At 42.6% G+C, this 23698-nt stretch overlaps 1 protein-coding gene across 1 annotated transcript in view; it reads right to left on the reverse strand.

The window, feature by feature from the left end:
* Positions 1-23698, reverse strand: part of LOC132115321 (serine/threonine-protein kinase mTOR) — a 182706-nt gene that overhangs the window by 126804 nt on the left and 32204 nt on the right. The window contains exons 22-28 of the mRNA XM_059523721.1: positions 21276-21388; positions 19343-19505; positions 16821-16913; positions 13425-13571; positions 12435-12577; positions 11583-11745; positions 10915-11060 (exon numbers count right to left, since the gene is read on the reverse strand). Of these exons, the coding sequence (XP_059379704.1) occupies positions 10915-11060; positions 11583-11745; positions 12435-12577; positions 13425-13571; positions 16821-16913; positions 19343-19505; positions 21276-21388 (968 nt within the window). The remainder of the gene's footprint in view (positions 1-10914; positions 11061-11582; positions 11746-12434; positions 12578-13424; positions 13572-16820; positions 16914-19342; positions 19506-21275; positions 21389-23698) is intronic.

Consider the following 23698-nt stretch of genomic DNA (forward strand, 5'->3'; position numbering starts at 1 on the left):
CAGACATGTTGCCCGAACGGACTAAGACGTGGTGATCCTTGATTTGGGGACAAAAGCGCATCAGCGCGTTCTCCACTGCCAGCATTTCCAGACAGTTGATATGATGGAGCTTTTCCCGTTCTGACCATAGGCCAAAGGACGGTCTGCCCTCGAGCAGCGCTCCCCATCCCGAAGTGGAGGCGTCTGTTGACACCATCTTCACATTCGGGGAAGTCCCCAGGCTTACACCTGATCGGTACCAGCCGTTCGCTGTCCAAGGTGCCAGAGCTGTGACACAGCTCTGATTGACCTTGAGATGCCGCCGGCCAGACGCCCACGCTCTGCGCGGCACCCGCGTCTTCAGCCAGAACTGCAGGGGGCGCATACGGAGCAGGCCCAGCTGCAGAGCCGGAGATGCTGAGGCCATGAGGCCCAGCATCTTCTGACAGTGTTTGAGCGACACGGTCGTGCCGCAGTGGAAAGAACTCGCTGCGCGCCGAATGCCCATCACGCGCTGTGGTGACAGCTGCGCCGTCATGGAACACGAGTTCAGAACTATACCCAGAAACAGAATCGTCTGACTGGGGTTCAGCGAACTCTTCGCCCAATTGACACTGAGGCCGAGCTTCTCGAGGTGATCGAGTAAAATGGCCCTGTGGTCCACGAGCTCTGCTCGTGATCGGGCCAGAACCAGCCAGTCGTCCAAATAATCCAGCACTCGCATGCCTCTGAGTCTGAGAGGAGCGATCGCTGCATCCATGCACCTCGTAAACGTACGAGGAGCCACGGAGGACTGTAAACTGATATGCCTGGCCCTCGAAGGCGAATCTCAAATATTGCCTGTGGTTTGACGCTATCTGTATTTGAAAATACGCGTCCCTCAGATCTATTGACATGAACCAGTCCCCTCTGCGAATCTGCGCGAGGAGTTTCCTGGTCGTAAGCATTTTGAAACTGCGTTTCATCAATGCCTTGTTCAGCTGTCTTAGATCCAGTATGGGCCTGAGACCCCCGTCTCTCTTGGGCACCAGAAAGTATCTGCTGTACAGCCCCCCCTCGCTTTGAGCTTGAGACACAGGCTCTACAGCCCCTTTGCTCAACAGTTTTGATATTTCGGCCCGAAGTATGTGTGCTACTTCTGTTTTGACCGTAGTTTCGACGCGCGTTGAAAAGCGCGGAGGGCGTCGAAAAAAACTGTAGCGAGTAGCCTCTCTTTATAATGCCTAGCACCCAATCCGAAACCCCTGGAAGCGCTGACCTTGCATCTGCATGAATGGCTAAGGGCTGGATGCCAAGCGCGCTCTGTTGACTGGGCAACGGCGGCGCTCGGGTGTGCTGCGCATTTGAGGCGGGGAGCGCGCTGATCACAGCGGGCAGATCGCTCCTCCTCGACCCCGTCCCGGCGCTTAACCGACTGGGGGAAGGCTGAGCAGGTCCCGTGGGACTTGATATGTCTGCGAGTAACTGTGGGCTGCATATGTGCACATTTACAGCTTTCAACTCGCTGTCTGCCTGTGCAGAGCGTACGTGCACGGGCCTCGTTTTTACAGAAGCCACGCGCCGTATGTGACAGTGTATGTGGGCACTGGGGAGTGGGCACGTTTACTATGCGGCGCGCTCGATCGATCTGTAGATCTTATGTGCGCGAGCCCTGTGTGCAGGGCTGTGCTTACATGTGGAGATGGGCACTGAGGAGTGGGCATCGTCACTACATTTATAGCACCATCGGCCGTGGCCGGACGAATGTGCACGGGTTTTGTTTTTACAGAAACCACATGACGCGTGTGACATAGTGATTGTGGGCACTGAGGAGTGGGCATGTCTACTTTGTAGTGCGCGTGATCGACTTGAGTCGCTTTTATGGGCGCGAGCCCTGTGTGAAGGGCTGTGCTTATATGTGGAGATGGGCACTGAGCAGTGGGCATCGTCACTACATTTATAGCACCATCGGCCGTGGCCGGGACACCAGAAATTACACCTTTTCCGGGAAATATCTGGGTAGCCGTGATAACGGTTTTTGTGTGCAGGCAAGCGGGCAACCGTACAGGCTTGCGCGTTGCAGAAAAACGCTGAGACAGTCACAATTCCTGGAACTGAAACAGCGGCGCGCTTGGGTGAGAGCTCGGCCACAGCGGAACTCGTACACCGGCGCTTCGATGAAGCAGCCATCATGTGTAGTGCAGACGCAGCGTCACACAGCAGGCTTTAGATGGCAACACCGCTTTTGCCGCCATCCAGCAGAGGCCGGACAAAGGTGCGTCGCTATCGCCTGTTCCACCGGCGGAAGTGACTGGTAGTTCCTGTTTTTAGCATCATCAGTGTGGAGAATGCTAGTGAGACAGACGAACGAGTTCGCGCTGAATATGGAGCGTTCCAAGCCATCGCCACCTCTTCGTGAAGCTCAGGAAGAAATGAGGCGGGCTTTGAGAAGTACGCTCATCCGAAAGGGAAATACCATCCAGCCGGGAACGAGAGGGGGGGCGCTGGTGCAAACCACTCGCGGCCGAGACTCGTCGCGACCAACGAGAGCATTCGCCCCGGCTCCTTCTCGATGTCAGCTCGTCTGCTGGGCTTCTGAGCAGAAGGCGCGAGATCCTCGGAGCTCGCCCAGCCTTCACTGCCCGAAGCTAGCAGAGAGCGCGTGTCCTCTTCCCCCGACGCGGCCCTGAGATCGACTTCCTCGGACGACGCGCCGGCAAACAGCGGGCACTGCCCACCGGGAAGCGATGCAGGGGGGGCCGGTGAAGCAGGGCGAAGTTGCTCGGTTGAGCTGAAGACGGTTTCCAGAATCCGCTAGAAGCGATGCTTTTACGGCGCCTCAGCACAGCGGAGAATGCAGGCTCAGAGAAAAAGGCCAGGCGAGTCCTCAGAGTCACCATGGCAACAGCTCGCAGTGGGGGCATCCGCCGTCAGCGAGCGCGAGCGCTGCATGATCTTCACCCATGCAGGAGACACAGATGACGTACCGGTCTCCCTCGCTGAGTGGGGCTCTGACGAGGCGACGCCTCTTGTGGAGTGTGCTCTGACGCCCAACGGGCACTGAAGGCCCCTGGAAGCATAAGCTAACGCTATGGCGTCAACTATCCATCTGGATAGAGTCTGTCTCGAAACAGTCATTCCCTTGGAACGTCCACCGAACGAGACAAACAGCTGCTCCGTCTGCCGAAAGGCAGCAGAGCGAGACATATAAGCTCTTAAAACCCTGACAGGGCAAAGAAGACTCGAGTCTCCATCCTCCCCTGACACGGGCAGGGCAGACAGGGCAATAACCTGAGCCCGAAACGGTGTGTTGAGGGATTTCGGCACATAACCGTGCCTTGAGTCATTGGGCCCAAACTCCAAGCACGACTGGCTCACCGAGAGTGCGTGCAAGTCACCCACACGCTTCTCCGAAGCGAGAGCCAACAAGAATACTGTCTTGAACGACAGATGCTGAAGGCTAACCGATTGGATAGGCTCAAAAGGGGGACCCTTCAAGGCCTCCAAAACCGTCGCGAGGTCCCACATAGGGACTGACGGAGGTCTTGGAGGATTCAGCCTCCTAGCTCCTCTGAGGAACCGGATGACTAAATCATTCCTTCCTATTGACTGACCGAGCGCCGTTTCAGAAAACGCCGCGATGGCCGCCACATAAACCTTGGGCGTGGATGGGGCTCTGCCCTTATCCAACAGCTCCTGTAGGAAGGAGAGGACCTCCGTCACCTCACAACTAAGGGGTGAATAACCTCGAGCTGTGCACCAGCTGGAAAACACTGACCACTTCGAGGCATACAGACGCCGTGTCGACGGAGCTCTAGCCTGAGTGATGGTATTTAGCACTCCCACTGCGAGATCAGTGGGTAACCGTTGAGCGCCCACACATGGAGGGACCACAACTCCGGTTGAGGGTGCCAAATCGAGCCCCTGGCCTGCGAGAGGAGGTCCCTCCTCAACGGTACCGGCCACGGGGCGATATCTGCTAACTGCATCAAATCTGGGAACCATGGTTGGTTCATCCAAAAAGGTGCTACAAGCAGTATTGAACATCTCGTTTCTCTCACCCGTTCTATCACCTGAGGAAGGAGGGAGACGGGAGGGAAAGCATAAACCGGGCAGCACGGCCATTCCCGTGACAGCGCGCTTTCGTTCTTGGAAAAGAACGCAGGGCAGCGAGCGTCCCTCCGCCCTGCCAAATCTCTCCCACAACAGCCGGACTGTTTGCGGGTGTAGAGACCATTCGCCCGTAGGAACATTGCCTCTGGACAGCCTGTCTGGACCCAGATTCTGTAGCCCAGGCACATGCACTGCCCTCAGCGAACGCACGTTGCGCTGAGCCCAAACCAGGAGGCGTTCCACTAGCCTGTACAGGTTTCAGGACCCGAGACCGCCCTGGCAACTTATGTAGGACACCACAGACATGTTGCCCGAACGGACTAAGACGTGGTGATCCTTGATTTGGGGACAAAAGCGCATCAGCGCGTTCTCCACTGCCAGCATTTCCAGACAGTTGATATGATGGAGCTTTTCCCGTTCTGACCATAGGCCAAAGGACGGTCTGCCCTCGAGCAGCGCTCCCCATCCCGAAGTGGAGGCGTCTGTTGACACCATCTTCACATTCGGGGAAGTCCCCAGGCTTACACCTGATCGGTACCAGCCGTTCGCTGTCCAAGGTGCCAGAGCTGTGACACAGCTCTGATTGACCTTGAGATGCCGCCGGCCAGACGCCCACGCTCTGCGCGGCACCCGCGTCTTCAGCCAGAACTGCAGGGGGCGCATACGGAGCAGGCCCAGCTGCAGAGCCGGAGATGCTGAGGCCATGAGGCCCAGCATCTTCTGACAGTGTTTGAGCGACACGGTCGTGCCGCAGTGGAAAGAACTCGCTGCGCGCCGAATGCCCATCACGCGCTGTGGTGACAGCTGCGCCGTCATGGAACACGAGTTCAGAACTATACCCAGAAACAGAATCGTCTGACTGGGGTTCAGCGAACTCTTCGCCCAATTGACACTGAGGCCGAGCTTCTCGAGGTGATCGAGTAAAATGGCCCTGTGGTCCACGAGCTCCGCTCGTGATCGGGCCAGAACCAGCCAGTCGTCCAAATAATCCAGCACTCGCATGCCTCTGAGTCTGAGAGGAGCGATCGCTGCATCCATGCACCTCGTAAACGTACGAGGAGCCACGGAGGACTGTAAACTGATATGCCTGGCCCTCGAAGGCGAATCTCAAATATTGCCTGTGGTTTGACGCTATCTGTATTTGAAAATACGCGTCCCTCAGATCTATTGACATGAACCAGTCCCCTCTGCGAATCTGCGCGAGGAGTTTCCTGGTCGTAAGCATTTTGAAACTGCGTTTCATCAATGCCTTGTTCAGCTGTCTTAGATCCAGTATGGGCCTGAGACCCCCGTCTCTCTTGGGCACCAGAAAGTATCTGCTGTACAGCCCCCCCTCGCTTTGAGCTTGAGACACAGGCTCTACAGCCCCTTTGCTCAACAGTTTTGATATTTCGGCCCGAAGTATGTGTGCTACTTCTGTTTTGACCGTAGTTTCGACGCGCGTTGAAAAGCGCGGAGGGCGTCGAAAAAAACTGTAGCGAGTAGCCTCTCTTTATAATGCCTAGCACCCAATCCGAAACCCCTGGAAGCGCTGACCTTGCATCTGCATGAATGGCTAAGGGCTGGATGCCAAGCGCGCTCTGTTGACTGGGCAACGGCGGCGCTCGGGTGTGCTGCGCATTTGAGGCGGGGAGCGCGCTGATCACAGCGGGCAGATCGCTCCTCCTCGACCCCGTCCCGGCGCTTAACCGACTGGGGGAAGGCTGAGCAGGTCCCGTGGGACTTGATATGTCTGCGAGTAACTGTGGGCTGCATATGTGCACATTTACAACTTTCAACTCGCTGTCTGCCTGTGCAGAGCGTACGTGCACGGGCCTCGTTTTTACAGAAGCCACGCGCCGTATGTGACAGTGTATGTGGGCACTGGGGAGTGGGCACGTTTACTATGCGGCGCGCTCGATCGATCTGTAGATCTTATGTGCGCGAGCCCTGTGTGCAGGGCTGTGCTTACATGTGGAGATGGGCACTGAGGAGTGGGCATCGTCACTACATTTATAGCACCATCGGCCGTGGCCGGACGAATGTGCACGGGTTTTGTTTTTACAGAAACCACATGACGCGTGTGACATAGTGATTGTGGGCACTGAGGAGTGGGCATGTCTACTTTGTAGTGCGCGTGATCGACTTGAGTCGCTTTTATGGGCGCGAGCCCTGTGTGAAGGGCTGTGCTTATATGTGGAGATGGGCACTGAGCAGTGGGCATCGTCACTACATTTATAGCACCATCGGCCGTGGCCGGGACACCAGAAATTACACATTTTCCGGGAAATATCTGGGTAGCCGTGATAACGGTTTTTGTGTGCAGGCAAGCGGGCAACCGTACAGGCTTGCGCGTTGCAGAAAAACGCTGAGACAGTCACAATTCCTGGAACTGAAACAGCGGCGCGCTTGGGTGAGAGCTCGGCCACAGCGGAACTCGTACACCGGCGCTTCGATGAAGCAGCCATCATGTGTAGTGCAGACGCAGCGTCACACAGCAGGCTTTAGATGGCAACACCGCTTTTGCCGCCATCCAGCAGAGGCCGGACAAAGGTGCGTCGCTATCGCCTGTTCCACCGGCGGAAGTGACTGGTAGTTCCTGTTTTTAGCATCATCAGTGTGGAGAATGCTAGTGAGACAGACGAACGAGTTCGCGCTGAATATGGAGCGTTCCAAGCCATCGCCACCTCTTCGTGAAGCTCAGGAAGAAATGAGGCGGGCTTTGAGAAGTACGCTCATCCGAAAGGGAAATACCATCCAGCCGGGAACGAGAGGGGGGGCGCTGGTGCAAACCACTCGCGGCCGAGACTCGTCGCGACCAACGAGAGCATTCGCCCCGGCTCCTTCTCGATGTCAGCTCGTCTGCTGGGCTTCTGAGCAGAAGGCGCGAGATCCTCGGAGCTCGCCCAGCCTTCACTGCCCGAAGCTAGCAGAGAGCGCGTGTCCTCTTCCCCCGACGCGGCCCTGAGATCGACTTCCTCGGACGACGCGCCGGCAAACAGCGGGCACTGCCCACCGGGAAGCGATGCAGGGGGGGGCGGTGAAGCAGGGCGAAGTTGCTCGGTTGAGCTGAAGACGGTTTCCAGAATCCGCTAGAAGCGATGCTTTTACGGCGCCTCAGCACAGCGGAGAATGCAGGCTCAGAGAAAAAGGCCAGGCGAGTCCTCAGAGTCACCATGGCAACAGCTCGCAGTGGGGGCATCCGCCGTCAGCGAGCGCGAGCGCTGCATGATCTTCACCCATGCAGGAGACACAGATGACGTACCGGTCTCCCTCGCTGAGTGGGGCTCTGACGAGCCGCAGGAAGGCATCTTAAAAAAGACGCGAGCTCTTTTATGAGTGTGTGTCGCAGGGCGAACACACACACACATAAAGAACAGCTGGATATAACAGAATTGAAAGGATATAGGCGCCGGATAGCGCAGCAGGAACGGTAGTGGAAGGCGGCGATGCCAGCAGCTTCAGAATGGCTCGTCCTGCTGATATGCGTTCTCAGACGGCGCTTGCTTCCTCCGTGATCCAGCGATGCGTGAGCTTCGCTGAAGAGATGAAAAATCAGGTGAGTCAGCCTTTTCGAGGTCCTTTTATAGGTTGGGCCACACCCGTTTCGGCGGGAAGTGGCAAGAAGGGCGCGATGTTGCATCAGCCTGCGCTCGATAGGCTGTGCAGTTGCCGCAGAACAAGCCAATGAGCGAACGAGCCGTCTCGCCTATGGCTATTTACAAAAATACAAAATTAAGGATAATTTTTTGCTTCAGTATTTCGTGAAAAGAGACTTTTCCCGTAGCGTCTTAGCTAATACGCAGTACGAGAGAGCTCTCGTAAGAGATCTAATATTGCAATGGCATTTTCAGCACGAAAACTGTTAAAAACTTTAGAAACTCTTAATATAAATTCCAACAATTCCAATTCATGTAAAGTTTTCCCATTCATTGTCATATTGTGTAAAAACCCATTTATTCCTCAAACACAATAGATCCATTATTGAAAATGTGTTTGATCATGACACATTTGGTAACACAAACAGTCAAATGGCTTGTGAAAAAACACATTATCTATATAACACTCTCAGTCAAATGGCTTGTGAAAAAACACATTATCTATATAACACTCATGTCAGCAGAATATCACTGTGGAGAGATCGCTAAACTCGCATGTTTTCATCATCAGCGCAGATTGCACAAATTAAATAAAACACCCAGCAGAAAGTGTATCCTTAAAGATGAAAACCTCTGCTTTGGGGATTAAAGCTCTTCACATCTGGCAACCGCAAGCATGAACGCCAGTGAAGTTACCAATATTGTGACGATTATTTTTAATTAATCGTGAAAAGTGGATATCGTTATCGAGATTAAAATACGATTAATCGTGCAGCCCTAATTCAGAGATTATCAGAGAACATTATTTTGACAAAAATGAACCACACTCAGTAACAAACACAGGCAAATATTGGTATACACCAAAATGCACATTCTAAATGGCAGCCAAAGAAACAATATTAAAACAACCGACACTGATTGAACAAATGTTCGTCAATCAGGAGGCAATAATTTAACATAAATACGTCTCCTCTGACAACATAAATGTGCACTTTCATAACACTTGAATACCATAGAGCCATGTAATGTAATGTAATGTAACCTAGGTGCTCCCTGACATCATTCAAAAAGTTGAAATAAGGATTGTAAAGTAGATGGCCCTGGCAATGTACTAGTGTTAATTTTGTCAGACGAGACGAGACTAAATATGTTCGTCAATGACCTTTTTTTTTCATGACTAAGACGAGACGATGACAAGACTGCACCACTGTCCAAAAACGCTGACTAAGACTAAATTAACATGCATTATCGACGAAAAAAGACGAGACGAAAATGTTTTGTATGAAATAAAAAGGAAGATAAAATCTCTCTTCATTTTCGTCTACAATCGTCTCTGCTTTTTCATCAGCTGTTAAGCCTTTAAAATATTCAGAACGAGTTCGCGGCCTCGCGCTGTTGCTCAAGTTACAGGTATCATACCTGTTGCTGAAAACGTGGTTCTTGTAGCAATGGTAACTACAAATTAACCATGGCTTTGATACTTCAAATCGCTTCAAATAGTAATTTACGAAGCATTCAGATAATATTTTTGTGGTAATAAAAACAGACCTCTTCAATTCAATCTTACTTTTTACTTAGTCAAATATTCCTAGCTATATACTGCACCATTAAAAAACAAAAAACATGTTGTTGGGCCCAAACTTTGACAAAGGCAAATAAAGTCTAGTTTTGCATCATGCAATCCACTAGCATTATGTGAACTCACAGAAAAGGATTTTCATTCAAAAAAATGCAGTTTTTGTTTATCTCAAGAAAGCAAGTCATATGCCTCTGGGAAGGCTTGAATGAGTAAATTAGTAAATGAGAGAATTTTAATGTATAAAATGTTAATTTTTAAAGATGGATCATTCAAAAGCCTTGACATTATAAACAGCACTGAAGAGCAGACGAGGAGGAAGAACCAGTGCCATGCACCACCATAAATTACACACTTTTAAAGCTACACATCATTACCCTTGCTAAATTTATCACGGTTTCATAAATCTAAGGGGGTGATCTATTGGTGAGATTTAACTATGCTAGTCTGGCAAATCTATAAAACAATCTTTTATTGTTTTTGGACATCTTCACATACTTTTATTCTCAAAATACTACATCAGATTAAAAAAAAATTTTTTTATACTTTCAACAGACCACACTAGTAAATGTCTCTGTGAAGGACATTACACCTACACCATTATGGAGGAATCAATGGGAAACTCAAATCCCAAAGCACCTTCCAGTAATTCACAGACCACATTTAAAATGAAACCTGAAGTCATCCCAAAACAAGCAATCAATGCAGGAACACTGGAGGAAACTTGAGACATGGTTTGGTGATTAAATTTTTAGAACTGTTGAGCGCATACTTATAAACAGTGTAAGGGGACATTTGTAGGTGTGTGGTTAAAAAATGAAAACTGAGGGCATAATTATGTTTTTGCTGAATTTTAAGAGAAAATCTTTGGAGACTAAGCCCCTATTGATGTTTATTGTTTCTTGTCATTTGTAAAGTATATCTGCATAGCTTGTTTATATAAAAGAGCCATATGGCATACACCGCTCTTCAAAAGTTTGGAATCAGTAAGATTTTTAATTTGTTTTACAGAAGTCTCTTATGTTTATCACGGCTGCATTCATTTGACTAAAAAATACTGAAAATACAGTAATGTTGTAAAATCTTACCATTTAAACAGTGATTTTCTATTTTAATGTGCTTTAAAATATAATTTATTTCTGTGATGCAAAGCTGAATTTTAATCATACATTAATGCAGTCTTCGGTAACACTTCGCTTTTTTTCCTTTCAAGAAAAAAAAATAAAATAATAATTCATACTGACCACAAACTTTTTAACAGTAGTGAATATTATTAAAAACTTCTAAAAAGATTTCTATTTTGAATAAATGCTGTTTATTTTAGCCTTTTATTCGTCAAATAATCCTGAGAAAAAGTATCACAGATTCCAAAAAATATTAAGCAGCAAAACGGTTTGCAATATTGATAATTAATCAGCATAATAGCATAATCCAGGCCTGGTCAACTCTTGTCTTGCATTGCCGTGAGCCCTCCTTTTATTCTCGAATCCGGTCGGTGTCGTTCATTATCACTTTCACTCCACCAGCCTCCCTCCATTCCCATGGCTATCGGCCCCGCCCCATTCGTGACAATTACTATTTTTTCTGATCAGCCATGATGAGCAGAAGAGACTTCAAAACAACAGTGTATTTTTCTCCAAAATATATCTGCATGGCTCCATTAGACTTAAGAAATGTTTTGATTCCTACCTGATGAGGGATTCTAAAATGAGTGGTGAAGGGCCCTTTTGAAACTCAAGTTCTTTGTAGTGCAGAGCCTTAGCATAGGCCCGACATTTAGCAGCTCTCTCCCCCAGAAGAACAATTCCATTGTCATCTCTCAAGGGAAGTGGGCCCTTAGTAGGAGAACAAAAAATAAAGTAAAGAAAAACTTTAGATACAGAAGAGAAGAAATGAATGGAACAGCATATGATACGGGCCAGAAAAGAGCAGAACAGAGTATCTAGTTTACGTAAAGTTTATGTAACTGACCCTCACTGCTTAAACTCTTCACTTCACAGCTCTCTAACTTCACTGCCTATTTGCTAAGTCACCGCTGATTGGTGTGAGCTCTATTTACAGTGCTGGAATCAAACTGAACAAATGCACCATTCATCCGGATACAATGAGATCATAGTAAATATGGAAAGAAATGTGATCATCCAAGTGCGAAGGAGAACTCTTTTCATGTTCACTCATGCTGTAAAACAAAAGTTATGTACATTTATTAACATCAATGATCTTCTTAAGAGGATACAGAAATAAAACCAGACAAAATTAAAAACTTTCTTCTTCTGATTTCATTTAAACAAACTTGAAATTATGACCTGCTTATGGACCTGATATTATGTCAAATGTCTATAGACCTTATTACTGACCTTATCACTGTGCTCCATGAATTCTGCAAGATTAAGCAGTGTCTGTGTGACCTCAGCGATATCTTGAGAAGTCAGAGCAAGCTCAATACTGCGAATCAATTCATCCTGCTGATCTTCACTGAGCTCTGACCAGCATGATAAGAATGCAGCATTAAAAAGATCCCTACAGAGAAAAGAGAACATACACACAGGCTTCGATATGTTTACAAGGTTATGTCTGTTAATTTTTGTTGATGTTGTTGGATTAATATTAAGGACACAGGTAGTAGCAGTTATAAAGGATGCTGTCACTTAAAGATCTAATACATGGATCCAATACAATGATATACATATTATATTCTCCCAAATGTTGTCTACTGACTGCACTTACTTGAACACTTGCTAAAATGGACAAATAGATTTTTTTTCTTAACTGTGAAAAATGTATCTGATGAAAACTACGACGAAAATTGTTTGTCAACGAAATGAACAATGGTCCAAGTTAGCTTTTCTTGACCAGTGCAGGCTTCGATGTAAAGCAGACTTCAGACATCAAATCCTCTTAAAAAGTTTCTGCTTGTAAGTTATGTTATAATTATTTATTTTATAATATTTTATGGGCTTTCTGACTTTCCAATTTTTGTGTTTCTTACTGTTAATTCAAAGTTTATGAAATTTGGAGATGGTTGGTTTCATGTCTTTTGAACTTTTCATTGGAATTTTTTTATTGAAATTTTTTTTTGAAAAATGTAATGGGAACATGTGTATTGTATTGTGTATTGAGTGTATTGAAAATGTGGGCAATCACTGACACATCTCTGTTAAACTGATGGGTTTGTGAAATGACACTTCAATAGAAGAGGTAAAGTTTACCTAGCAAGTGGTATATACGTCTGTGCCAGAGACCAGCAGGAGCGCAGGGCAGGTGAAGATGATTCTTTTAGCAAGACCACACTAAGACGTCTTAACCACTCCAGCCAGTCATCTTTGGAGACCTTTCTGGCTGCACCCCATGCCTGCAATCAGCAGAAACAGGACTAATAAACAGTCAAAAAAGAAGCATGTGAGATCTGTTCAAGTACGCTCGCAGCCTACTATGTATATGTATGTGTGTGTGTGTGTGTGTGTGTGTATGTGTGTGTATGTTTTACTTCAAAAAAGGAAGACAAAAGCCAAAACACTCAAGGGTGTCGAGACGACTTGTGAATGAATGCTCAATATTTGGGCAACAGATATTTGAATGATGAAAGCAATGGTGGAGAAGATCTCTCAGGAAACATCTGTGAATCATTATGACATCTTCACAAATCACAGAGAACAGACAATCCCTTCAGCAGTGTGCCCAGAGGACAACTGAATATAATCTCTGCCTGAATAAGATGATCTAGTGTGGTGGTGAACAGATGCAGATATAGCTCAAATCAAATAAAACAGAAAAACAGGAGATCAAGGAATATTCTGGAAGTTTCACCATTGTTTTTAACTTTGGAACAAGTTGAAACTATTTTTATGAACAGTGAGATTTTATTTACATTTCAAGATGTGATAAATAAGATCATTCGACCAACACACCACACACACACAATATAATTTTTTTCTTTAAAAAAAACGAAGAAAAAAGAATATGTTGTGGATGGAGATATCATAAACTATGCGTTATATACTGATTTGCAAACATGGAGCTGAAGCTGATTTTGGTATTTATTTGATGTCTCATATTAATAGAAAGATTGGTCTGCTTCAGTATCTACATACTTATGTGTTTCTTTAATACCAAACTATTATTGGCACATTTAAAAGTTAACCACAAACCCACCAACATGTGAGTGTGAAGTTATGAAGGATACATGTCATTCTACAAACCTTCTGAAGAGCAGTTGTGCTGACATGCAGTTTCTTCATAGGTCCTGATTCGACCGGGCCACTAACCAGAGTGTCACTTTGATTACCACGTAATTGTCTATGCTGAAATATTAAAGGGTCCTCTTCCTCTTCTGCCAAAGTATAGCCCTGAGAGAGAGACACAAGTTAACAAAGACAACACACACACACACACACACACACACATCTATTCTTGTGTTCAGCTTGAAAAAAAAAACATGCAGACACTTGAAAAAGGATAGGATTTCCACATATAGGAGACATAAATAAGTCTTTTTTTACAAAAAGAATTTTGTATGCACAGTGTAGACCACTGGAAAAAAAAAGTTGCAAGTAAGCTGGCTGCAAATTGAGCTTGAATCAAGTAGTTTTCTTTGGGACCGAATATTAGTTATATTATTATTATATTTTATTATATTAGTATATATATATATTTTTTATAGCTTATTTTCCTTTTCCTGAACTGTGTTTTGTAGCTGTCTGTTCATGTATAAGATCTGCAAAATGTAGAGTATCAGACCCGAACCAGACAAGTTAAAAAGTCGATCAGGACTGTGGTTGAAACACGAGCCGAATTCCTCAGAAAGGCAACAGGAGGTCGTAAATCATTCCTTGTGCCAGAGTCAGAAGCAAGATAACCAACCAACCAACTCTTTCAGTGAACAGCTTTCAACATTAACACCACTAGAACAATTATTGACAATTTCAATTTTCAACAAATAGATTGTCAAATTTGGGGCAAGTTATCAAGATGCAACGCCGACCAGCAAATATAAACCCATGAGAGTAATAAACAAGATCCTTGGATTGACTTCCTCCTACCTAGCAGAACCAGACTGAAATTCCTAAGGGGACCTTTTAACCTCTGGTCCCCACATAACATCTTTTGTCAGATAATGGCACAAGAACTGTTTTTGAATGAACTCAAAAAGACTTATAAATGAATATCAGTCCATCGCTTAACTCCATATTCATTTTTATGTAACCCACACATTTGGCTATCATGTTTATAATCACTTATTGTGTATGTCTTTTAATAACTATGGGATAGCTTAAGGATTCATATTCATGTTTAGTATGTTTGTGCTTCAATCTGCTTGCTTGAAATGTTTCTGGCCATCAGTTATTTGTCAAATGTATCATATTCTTGTTATAGGAATCATGTCCAAAAATATACCCTGCAAGAGCGGGAAAATTCGGACCACGTGCTTGATAAGAGAACATATGATTTATGATACCCTGAACAAAGACAATATCTAATTGGTCAAGACAACATTTGAGGTGTGGCCAAAAGGCCAGTTTAAATACTTAGGACACCATCAAATCTTTCTTTTAGTTTTGCTTTGCTTCCTAGCTTTTGCTTTTAACCATGGTTTTAGTCATCACTAGCATTCTTTGAGCGCGGATCCAGCGTGCTTCGGTCTGCACGCCTGCTGCTACTTAGCCACGATGAGAAGAAACACCACCTAGTCTCGTCAAACTTTACTTCTGTTCTTTTACTTTAGTTTCTTTTCTTTTACGTTTGAGAGTTTCGTGTTCTGAGTTAAGTTTCGTAACGCTGTGTCTCCGAGTCTGACCTTGAGTGCCCGAGGTGATTCTGCCATGAAACAGTGATTCTGTTCAAATTCCCTTTCAAATCTTAAATGATTCCCTTTGAGCTAAATTGACCTGTTTCCCTTACAAAAGTTACAAGGCTCAAAGCCATGAAAGGAATCTAAAAGATAAGGCTGATCCAGACCGGCTGAAAAAGCACATCGATTGAATTCTCCCTCGCATATCTACGTCACTATGTGTAAATATTTGTATAATTTCATCAAATGTATACGCAAAGCAAGAAACCGTGGTTTCCAATATCACACTAGTGTTGTTGCTGCAGTGCTGTGGAGACGCTTTGTATTTCTATGCAAAAGTACTTTTCTGGCCTTCCAAAAGGCTTCAATTTGGAGTATGTGGTTAACATTAATTTACAACACTGTTCCAGAACAGTACAACCCAAATGTTCAAGTGTGTGCAGTACATTTTATTGAGGAAAGCTTCCTGAACCTGGGAGAGTACAAGGCCGGCTGTGCAGAAAGGCTGTTTCTAAAAAAATGGAGCAATTCCAACTTTGCTCGGACAATCTGGCACTTCTGAATCAGAACCCATAGGTATGTTTTATAATTAGTTATTGACTATGCAGACTTTGGTGAAGTGTAAAGTAACACATTGTTTGTCATCCTTATTATCACAAGTGCGGACAGAGATGGATTTATGTTTACAAATGTAGTATCCTCTGGTCTCTACATACAACTGCCAGCAAAAAGACGCCAAACAGGATTCACTACATGTTCTGCTTCACACTGGATGCTCAAGTAGAGCCCATTGTGATTTAGGAAAACTGATGGCATTATTAACTGTTGAAATGTTCGGGCAATCACAATGCACTGGGTCAGCTAGCCAATCAGAGCACATAGCACATTTTTGAACATTAAAGCATGCTAACATATTTTATTACACCAAAACACAAAATAATGAGCTTTGAAAATAGCATCATAAAACCCCTTTAAAATGCATAAAATACGGTTTAACAGAGTTAACTTGGGGCAAGGTTGAATATTACGTTTTTGGTACCTACGAGTTAATAATGAACAAATATTTTATACTACAAATTGAATAAACAAACAAAAAATTGTATTAGGGGTGCTCCGATTGATTGGCTACCGATCACAATCGGCCGATAATTCCTTTGGGATGATAGATCGGAGGTCTCTAAAAAGGCTGATCTCATAAATCCGATCTCAAGTGTGAGAGGTTTGGCATGACATGCATCTAAACACGTCTCAGTCTCTGTCCAGTGCGGGTGAAATAATTATAATGCTTTAGGTGATGTACAATTCATATTTCTTCATTAAATAACTGATAAAGTAATTTGAAAACTTTTATGTGAGACATAATTTCACAAACATCATGAGTGAATCACCGCGAGCTCTCTTTCTCTCTCAAATTACTTAAAATCACATCGCATCTGCTCTATAAAAAGAGGGCTTAGAAACTTTTCTTTACACAAGCATTACGTGTAGGTAATTCAATGTCAATAGGAAATATTGTACATGTCAAAAAAACAAAGACAACATTAGTTTTGGATGCCAAGAGACCATGTGTTGAAACAGGAAATCTGGATTCAATAGCAAAGAATGAGTGGTGGATCACACAGGGGGCCAAATGCAGGAAATGGAGGCAGGCTTCTCCACCAGAACACGAGAGGTGGTTTGTTTCAGACAAGCTCCTCTAACACAAACAGGACTGAATTGTCATCAGGGACCAAGTCTATTTGGAAAAAAAATGTAATTTTGCAAAGAAACATTAGGTCTGCAGGCACGGAGAAGACGGGATGCTGACCTTGACGATTCGACAGATGAGAACATCATAGCGCTGGTGATTGATGCGGTGTTTTAACATCACTTTGTTCACCATAGGGATAAAGATCTGGTACTGTGAAAGAGAAATATGCAGACATATTATTTTTCAAATGAATATTCATTTTCACAAGACAGCAAAAAAATATATTATGATATTAAACAAACAACTTTTATTTAAAAAGTTAACAAATAAAAAAGTGCCATAGAATGCAGAAATCTCTTTTATAAGGTGTTTGAACACAGTTGTGTGGCAGCAGTGTAAACAATCAGCCTATAATGGTAAAAATCCACCCACTTATTGTGTTATAATCCCAATAAATCATAAACCGTCTCTCCACACTAGCAGTTCCACATTTCTCCCTACTATGACATCATGCTCAGGGAAAGTCCCACCAATTTTTGATGCCCTCTACCAGTGTTGGTCATCCTACTTTAAAAAAGTAATTAGTTACGGTACAAATGACTTCTCCAAAATGTAATTTGAGTTAGTAACTCAGTTACCACATTGTAAAAGTAATAAGTTACTCAGTAAAGTAACTGTGATGTTTTTTTTATGTTCTATAACGCTGTTACATCCTTTAACATCTTTAATATATAAGATGTTTATATTAACTGATTGAAGAATAAAAAAGTATTTTAAAAATGCTGTATTTATTTGAATTCAGTAGATTGCAGCCTGCCATATGATATGCATAGAAATAAAAACATAAAAAATAAATATTGAAAATAAAATTCAAAGTGCAAAATTAAGACAAACAAATTTAAACTTGGGTAAAAAGAAACAAAGGGAGACCTGGCCATTAGTGCAAATCTCTGTAACTGTATATTAGGCCTAAGTTACTGCATAATAAACAGAACACTATCCAACTCTTAAATATTCAGTACAGTAACATGTTAGCATGTGTTGATGGGAGGTGGTTCATAAGATTTGAGTTGCTTGAGGCAGACGTGGATAAAGTATTTTTTCCTGGGCATAGCGTGCATGTTACAGAAACATTCTTGCCTTTAATTTCAATTAACGAGAAGTAGTGCCGGTACTTCCAGTTCACACCGGCATTATCGCTGACGCTGTCTTGTGTTTAGTGTTTGTCAAAGCGTGCCATGCCGTGCAGTGAGACAGCGTGAGCAGGGCTCCACCCTCCCAGCCAATCATCATCAGATTTGCAACAGCATCATCATCCCCACTCCTGCTCTCTCAAGGTAGCTGATGTGTAGCCAAAAGCATGACACCTCAGGCTTTATTCGACCAAATTGTAGTAACGCTACACTTTACATTCTCAGTAAAGATAACGGTGTTGCAAAGATGGGAAAAGCAATTAATTAGATTACTCCGTTACTGAAAATTAAACTCCGTTAGTATACTTAAACACCGTTACCCTATTAGCATATTCCCCACCTTGAGTGAGAAACAGCAGTCAGCCATTACTGTTTTCTTGCCATAGCTGCTGGAGATACAATGTCAGCGTCAAAGTGCCATTAGAAATGTTGTGATGCACAAATGAACATAGGAGTCTCCATAGACCACTGAGGACAAAAGGTGGTCAAATTTCATTTTCGAAGGAAATGTCCCGGAAAAAAACAGAAGCTCTTGAAAGCACCAGCTTATTTTCATTTAAAGGGAACAAACACAAAAACAGCGTGTTTTGGCTCATACCCTAAAAGTGCCAATTTCAACAAGCTATAAAAAATTATCTGGGGGTATTTTGAGATAAAACTTCACATACACTCTTGGGACATCCGAGAACAATTTAAAATATTGTATCAATGCAATCTATGGCACCTTTAATATTAATATTAATGAATGAAATTAAAGCAATTAAATCTAGCTTACAATTATTTCTCAATTAAAAAAAAACATTGCTTCAATTGGTAACAAAAGCAAAAAGAAAAAAAGTAAGTCAGATACCACACATCAGTAAGTCAGTACTCCGTACTAATATTGTAGACATTAGTTTCATTACTTCTTTTTATTTTAATATCAATTTGGTACAAGTAACTCCAACATTTGCTAGATGAGAAGCAAAGCAAGCATACTGGAATGATTATTTTGATTCCATATGGTACAATAAAATGCTTTTGAGTGTTGGGAGTAAATGCGTACACATGTTTGTACATGTGACTAAACCCCATCAACTATGAAGTACACAAATAAAGTGTTGCTCCTCTAAACACAGGAAACTGAAGATTGTGGCCTGCAGTGATCAAAGAAACCAGAACTTGTGACTGGGGCTTATGATGGCCACATGTTGAGTGGTAATTCTAAGAGGGTTTTAGTAGGAAAAGTAAAAGCAATGACCTCATCCATCTTTCTGATTTGAAGCTTTTTTGTGCATTAGAGGGACACTAGGGAATCATTAGAAAGTTACTTCAGAAATAACACAAGTGAATGACAAAATTATGGGGAATTATGGCAATAAAAAAAAGATGAATAGCTTTTTTCAATAAAACCATTTTGACTTTCAGATCGTACAACGAGATTTAAACTAGGCTTTGAGCTTGTACCTTTTTGCCAAGTTGAAAGACCAGCGAGGACAGTGTGTCCATTGATGTGTTCCGCAGCTCTGGAGTAACGTCGAGAGTGCGCACAATGGGGTGAATAATTCTGGAGGCATAATCCGTGAAGTCCAAAGACTCAGTCAGGCGATCTAAAGTCTCCAAGGCAACCCTAAAGACCAAAACAAAACAAACAAACCTAAATGTTTTGGTGACAGTAGACTGATAATATCAGCCGGTTTTTACAGAACTTCTTTATAGATTTTTTCTGCCCACTTTTTTAAAGTGTTAATTTTATTGCTAATATAATTATTTGCCTTTGGAATATTAATAGTTTTTCAAAAAACATTTGAATCAGTAGAGTAGACACAGTCTGTATTTACAGACACTGACTGTATTTACAGAGTTTCCAAAGAAACACATCTGCACAGCCAAAACACTCAAACACATTAATATAATGCAATCCATATCTTCTTTTCTCTTCAAAATTCTTTCTTGAACTCAGCTTAACACTCTATCAGTAAAACGATATAAAACGCAGATTCTTTTCTGTAAAAAGGTTTGCTGAGAGTAATGATAGCGCAACAGCTGGCCAAAGCCATTGTGTTAATGTGATCCTGTATTCATAGATTCTGGGGTTACCTGATTCAAATCCATCTCTACCACTACTGCCAAAACAATTTCACAACCTCTCCTGACCAACGCTTACTCCTCGAGTCAATGTGAACTCAAAATTGAACCCATTTACTTTAATATGTTCTTGATTTCATTTTTCCTCCATTGTTAATTCACATTATTCCAAAAAAACAAACAAGCAAAAATTATTGCTAATTAACGCCAGTCCTGTTCATTATCTTCAACTGGAAAATAAACCTGGCACAGTAGCAAACCTTCCTAGAAGTGGCCGACCATCCAAAATTCCTTCAAGAGCACAACAACATCTCATCCAGGAAGTCACAAAAGACAACATGGAAAGAACTGCAGGCCTCTCTTGAATCAATAAAAATCACTGTTCATTAAGGCTCATCTGAATTTTGACAAAACATACCTTGATGACCTCAAACAATGTTGAGGTGTAAAACCAAACACTGAATTCCACAAAAATAATATTATACCTATGCTCAAGCATGGTGGTGGCAGTGTGCTGATGAGGGGAAGCTTTGCTAATTTATGGTTTAGGTAACGTGCAATAATTGAGGGAACATGGATTCTGCTCTCTATCAGAAATTCCTAAAAGAGCATGCAAGCAAGATAATGCAGCATGACAAAGATTCAAAGCATCGGAGTACGTCCACTTCTGAATGGCTCAAAATAAACAAAAATAAAGTTTTGGAATGACCCAACTGAACCCTATTGTGATGCTGTGGCAGGACTTTAAGAAGGCAGTCCATGCTGAAAAAATCCTCCAATGAGACCAAACTAAAGCAGTACTGTAGGAAGAGTGGGACAAAATTCACAGTGCTGTGAAAGACTGATTAAAAGTGTTTGACCTATTGCTGCTAAAGGTGGCACAAGCAGATTTAAAGTTTAAGTAAGCAATTCATTTTTCCACACAGGTAATAGGTGTTGGCTAACTTAAAAAAAAAAAAACTAACAACAACAGCATTTTCACAATACAATCAATTACTTAAAAAATAAAAACAACCCGTCAACTTAAATTCTCTTTCTGAATATATCCTGTTTTACTTGTGATATTACAGCAATAAAATAGGTTGTGAGTGGTGTTTCATGTTGACTTCAAACAAAAGCTATATACTCAAAAATACTCTTTTATAAGAAGTATAGAGTATTAAGTAAAAACGATCATCCATCCATCATAGAAATTACTTCAGCTATACAGTTAATGTTTACTTTCACTAACTCACTGGTTTAAATAACACTTGTTTCAAAGGAAATGTATTTCTTAGGGAGCTTGAGCAGAGCAGAAGTTTTTCATACTGACTTGCGGGCCTGCAGGGGGACATCAGGGGCATCGAACAGTTTCACTACGGGTGGCAGCAGTAGGTGGAGGTAGTCATCCAGGTTAGCTCCAAACAGCTGGATTGCCATGAGCAGCTAGGAGACATAAGGAAGAAGTTTTCTGTGAAACTGCATCAAGAAAAACAGTACATCTCTGCCAAAACCTGTTAAATGAATCAGAGCCATTGCACAACAACGGGCACACAGTGACCCACAGTATATAAATACATAATAAAAAAAATTGATTTAAAAGTTATTGAAAAAAATAACATTTTATGCACATAGCAATGATCACATTATTATATAAATAAATAAACAGTACTTAAAAACAGATTTCATTTATGCAAAAAAATAATTATTATTGTTTTTGTATGAAATGTGACTCAATAATAATTTTCCATATGTGATCAATAATACAAAAAAAATAAAAATAAAAAAATAACTGCTATGAGGTGGCCTCTTGTTTTAGATGCTCTGGGGAAGCACAGTCAAAATCTAGATGGAGCAGCTCACGTGAATGACTGATCTTTTGTTTTCTTATCTGTCCCGCAACAACTGGCAGGCAATTTAAGTGCTTCTTTAGGGTGACCTCAGTGCTCCCAGTGACGCAGACGGTGGTTATGGGCTCTCCAGGCGTGCAAAGAGAGAACTCATGTGGATGTAGGGCTGAATTACTTGAGTGGGATATGTGGGTTTGGCCAGTTAGCTACACACATCTGTCAGGGGTTGAAGACTGGCAGAGAAGACGTCTAATGATTGAGGAGCTCTGGAAAGACTTTCTTTTGAAGTGTGAAGGGGATTTTCACAGGTCACAGTCTGGCCAGGAACTCCCATTTACATTTGTTATTTGCTGCGCATAAGCTTGATTTATAATTAATATACATATGTATATGTTTGCAAGGTTCATGGAAATAAATATTTATTATATTCAAATAATCATTTAAATTAAATAAATGCATGTGTACAGAATCAGTATGTATGAGAAAGATTTAGCCTTTCTATTACTAATAACAAAAAAGACAAATACTATATGTGTTTTTTTATATATTTGTTTAGTCTGTGAATATTCACTAGTCTGTGAAACCAAAAAAGAATGTATTCTAAAACAGTTTTGAAAGACAGAAGCTGGTAGTCAGAGCAGCACGTAAGAAGGTTTTATATGAGATGAGATCATCTGACACCCGAAAGTGAACTCAGCACATGCTGAAATAATGTGAAACAGGTGACACGAACACTAGGCATGAGATTCTTTCACACACTGAATCTGGTAAATTACCGTAAAATATCCAGATCGACTTTTCCGGTAAAAACATAAATGTGCTATTTGCACAAGCAACAGTTTTTTTTACTGTTGAAATACCATTCAAACATTAGAACCAAAATATTGGTTAACTCTGTGATGTCCATCAACAGAAATTACATTTAAATACCATGCCGTTTTCTTAATCCATCCAGATGAGGAGAAGTGCTTTAGTTTTTTTTGGCAGATATAAGGGGCTGATCACGTTTTAAAAAATGAGAGATGTTGCTCAATAGTATTCAACAGAGCCACTGAAGAAAATAAAAGAAGACTGTGACTTGTGACTCATCTCACAGCACATCTCAGATCAAAGACGCCCAATTGGGATATGTTCATTTAGAAAAACAAATAAAATTATTATTACTGTAAAATCAAAACTGTAATTTATTTATAATATTACAAGTTTAATCCCGGAAAACATCCAGAACTAATTTACTACTATTTTTCTAAAGGTCCTGTTCTGTTATCTTTTATAGTAATTTACAAATGAAACTCCATTCACTGAAATCTCTGGATACATAGTCTGAACTTCATGAATCATAACAACACCTATTTATGCTGCTTACATCACAGACAGTTAAGTAAATCAACAACAAGGCTCTGATCTGATTGGATATTTGGGTTGTCACTTCTTTATCGCTTGTAAAATCAATTTGATTCACCCTGACTTTAAAGTATAAGAGAAACATATGTTGCTTAAAACACTGTGCCGCCAAATGTGATTAAGGTGTTTTCCACGAAGATACAACATGTGTTTGAGACTAAAGTTTACTGTTATAATGTATTTCTATTTTGCAAAACAGCCCATCGCAACATTAAGTTAGTGATAAAAATGCCTTTGTCATTGTTGAAGTTGTACTCAGAAAGTTTGCGTACATAGAACCTTCACTCTTTAATCCCAGTAGTACCAGTGGTATTTATGTCTATTCGCTTGTTAAGTCTGACGTCACATAGCAATGCTTCCGTGTCCAAACGCTCTATCAGTTACCACGAGAAAACAACAAAAGTGGCTAATATAAACTCACAATGTCAAGTCAAGTCACCTTTATTTATATAGCGCTTTAAACAAAATACATTGCGTCAAAGCAACTGAACAACATTCATTA

The sequence above is a fragment of the Carassius carassius genome, chromosome 34 (assembly GCF_963082965.1).
Source record: "Carassius carassius chromosome 34, fCarCar2.1, whole genome shotgun sequence".
Taxonomy (NCBI): Eukaryota; Metazoa; Chordata; class Actinopteri; order Cypriniformes; family Cyprinidae; genus Carassius; species Carassius carassius.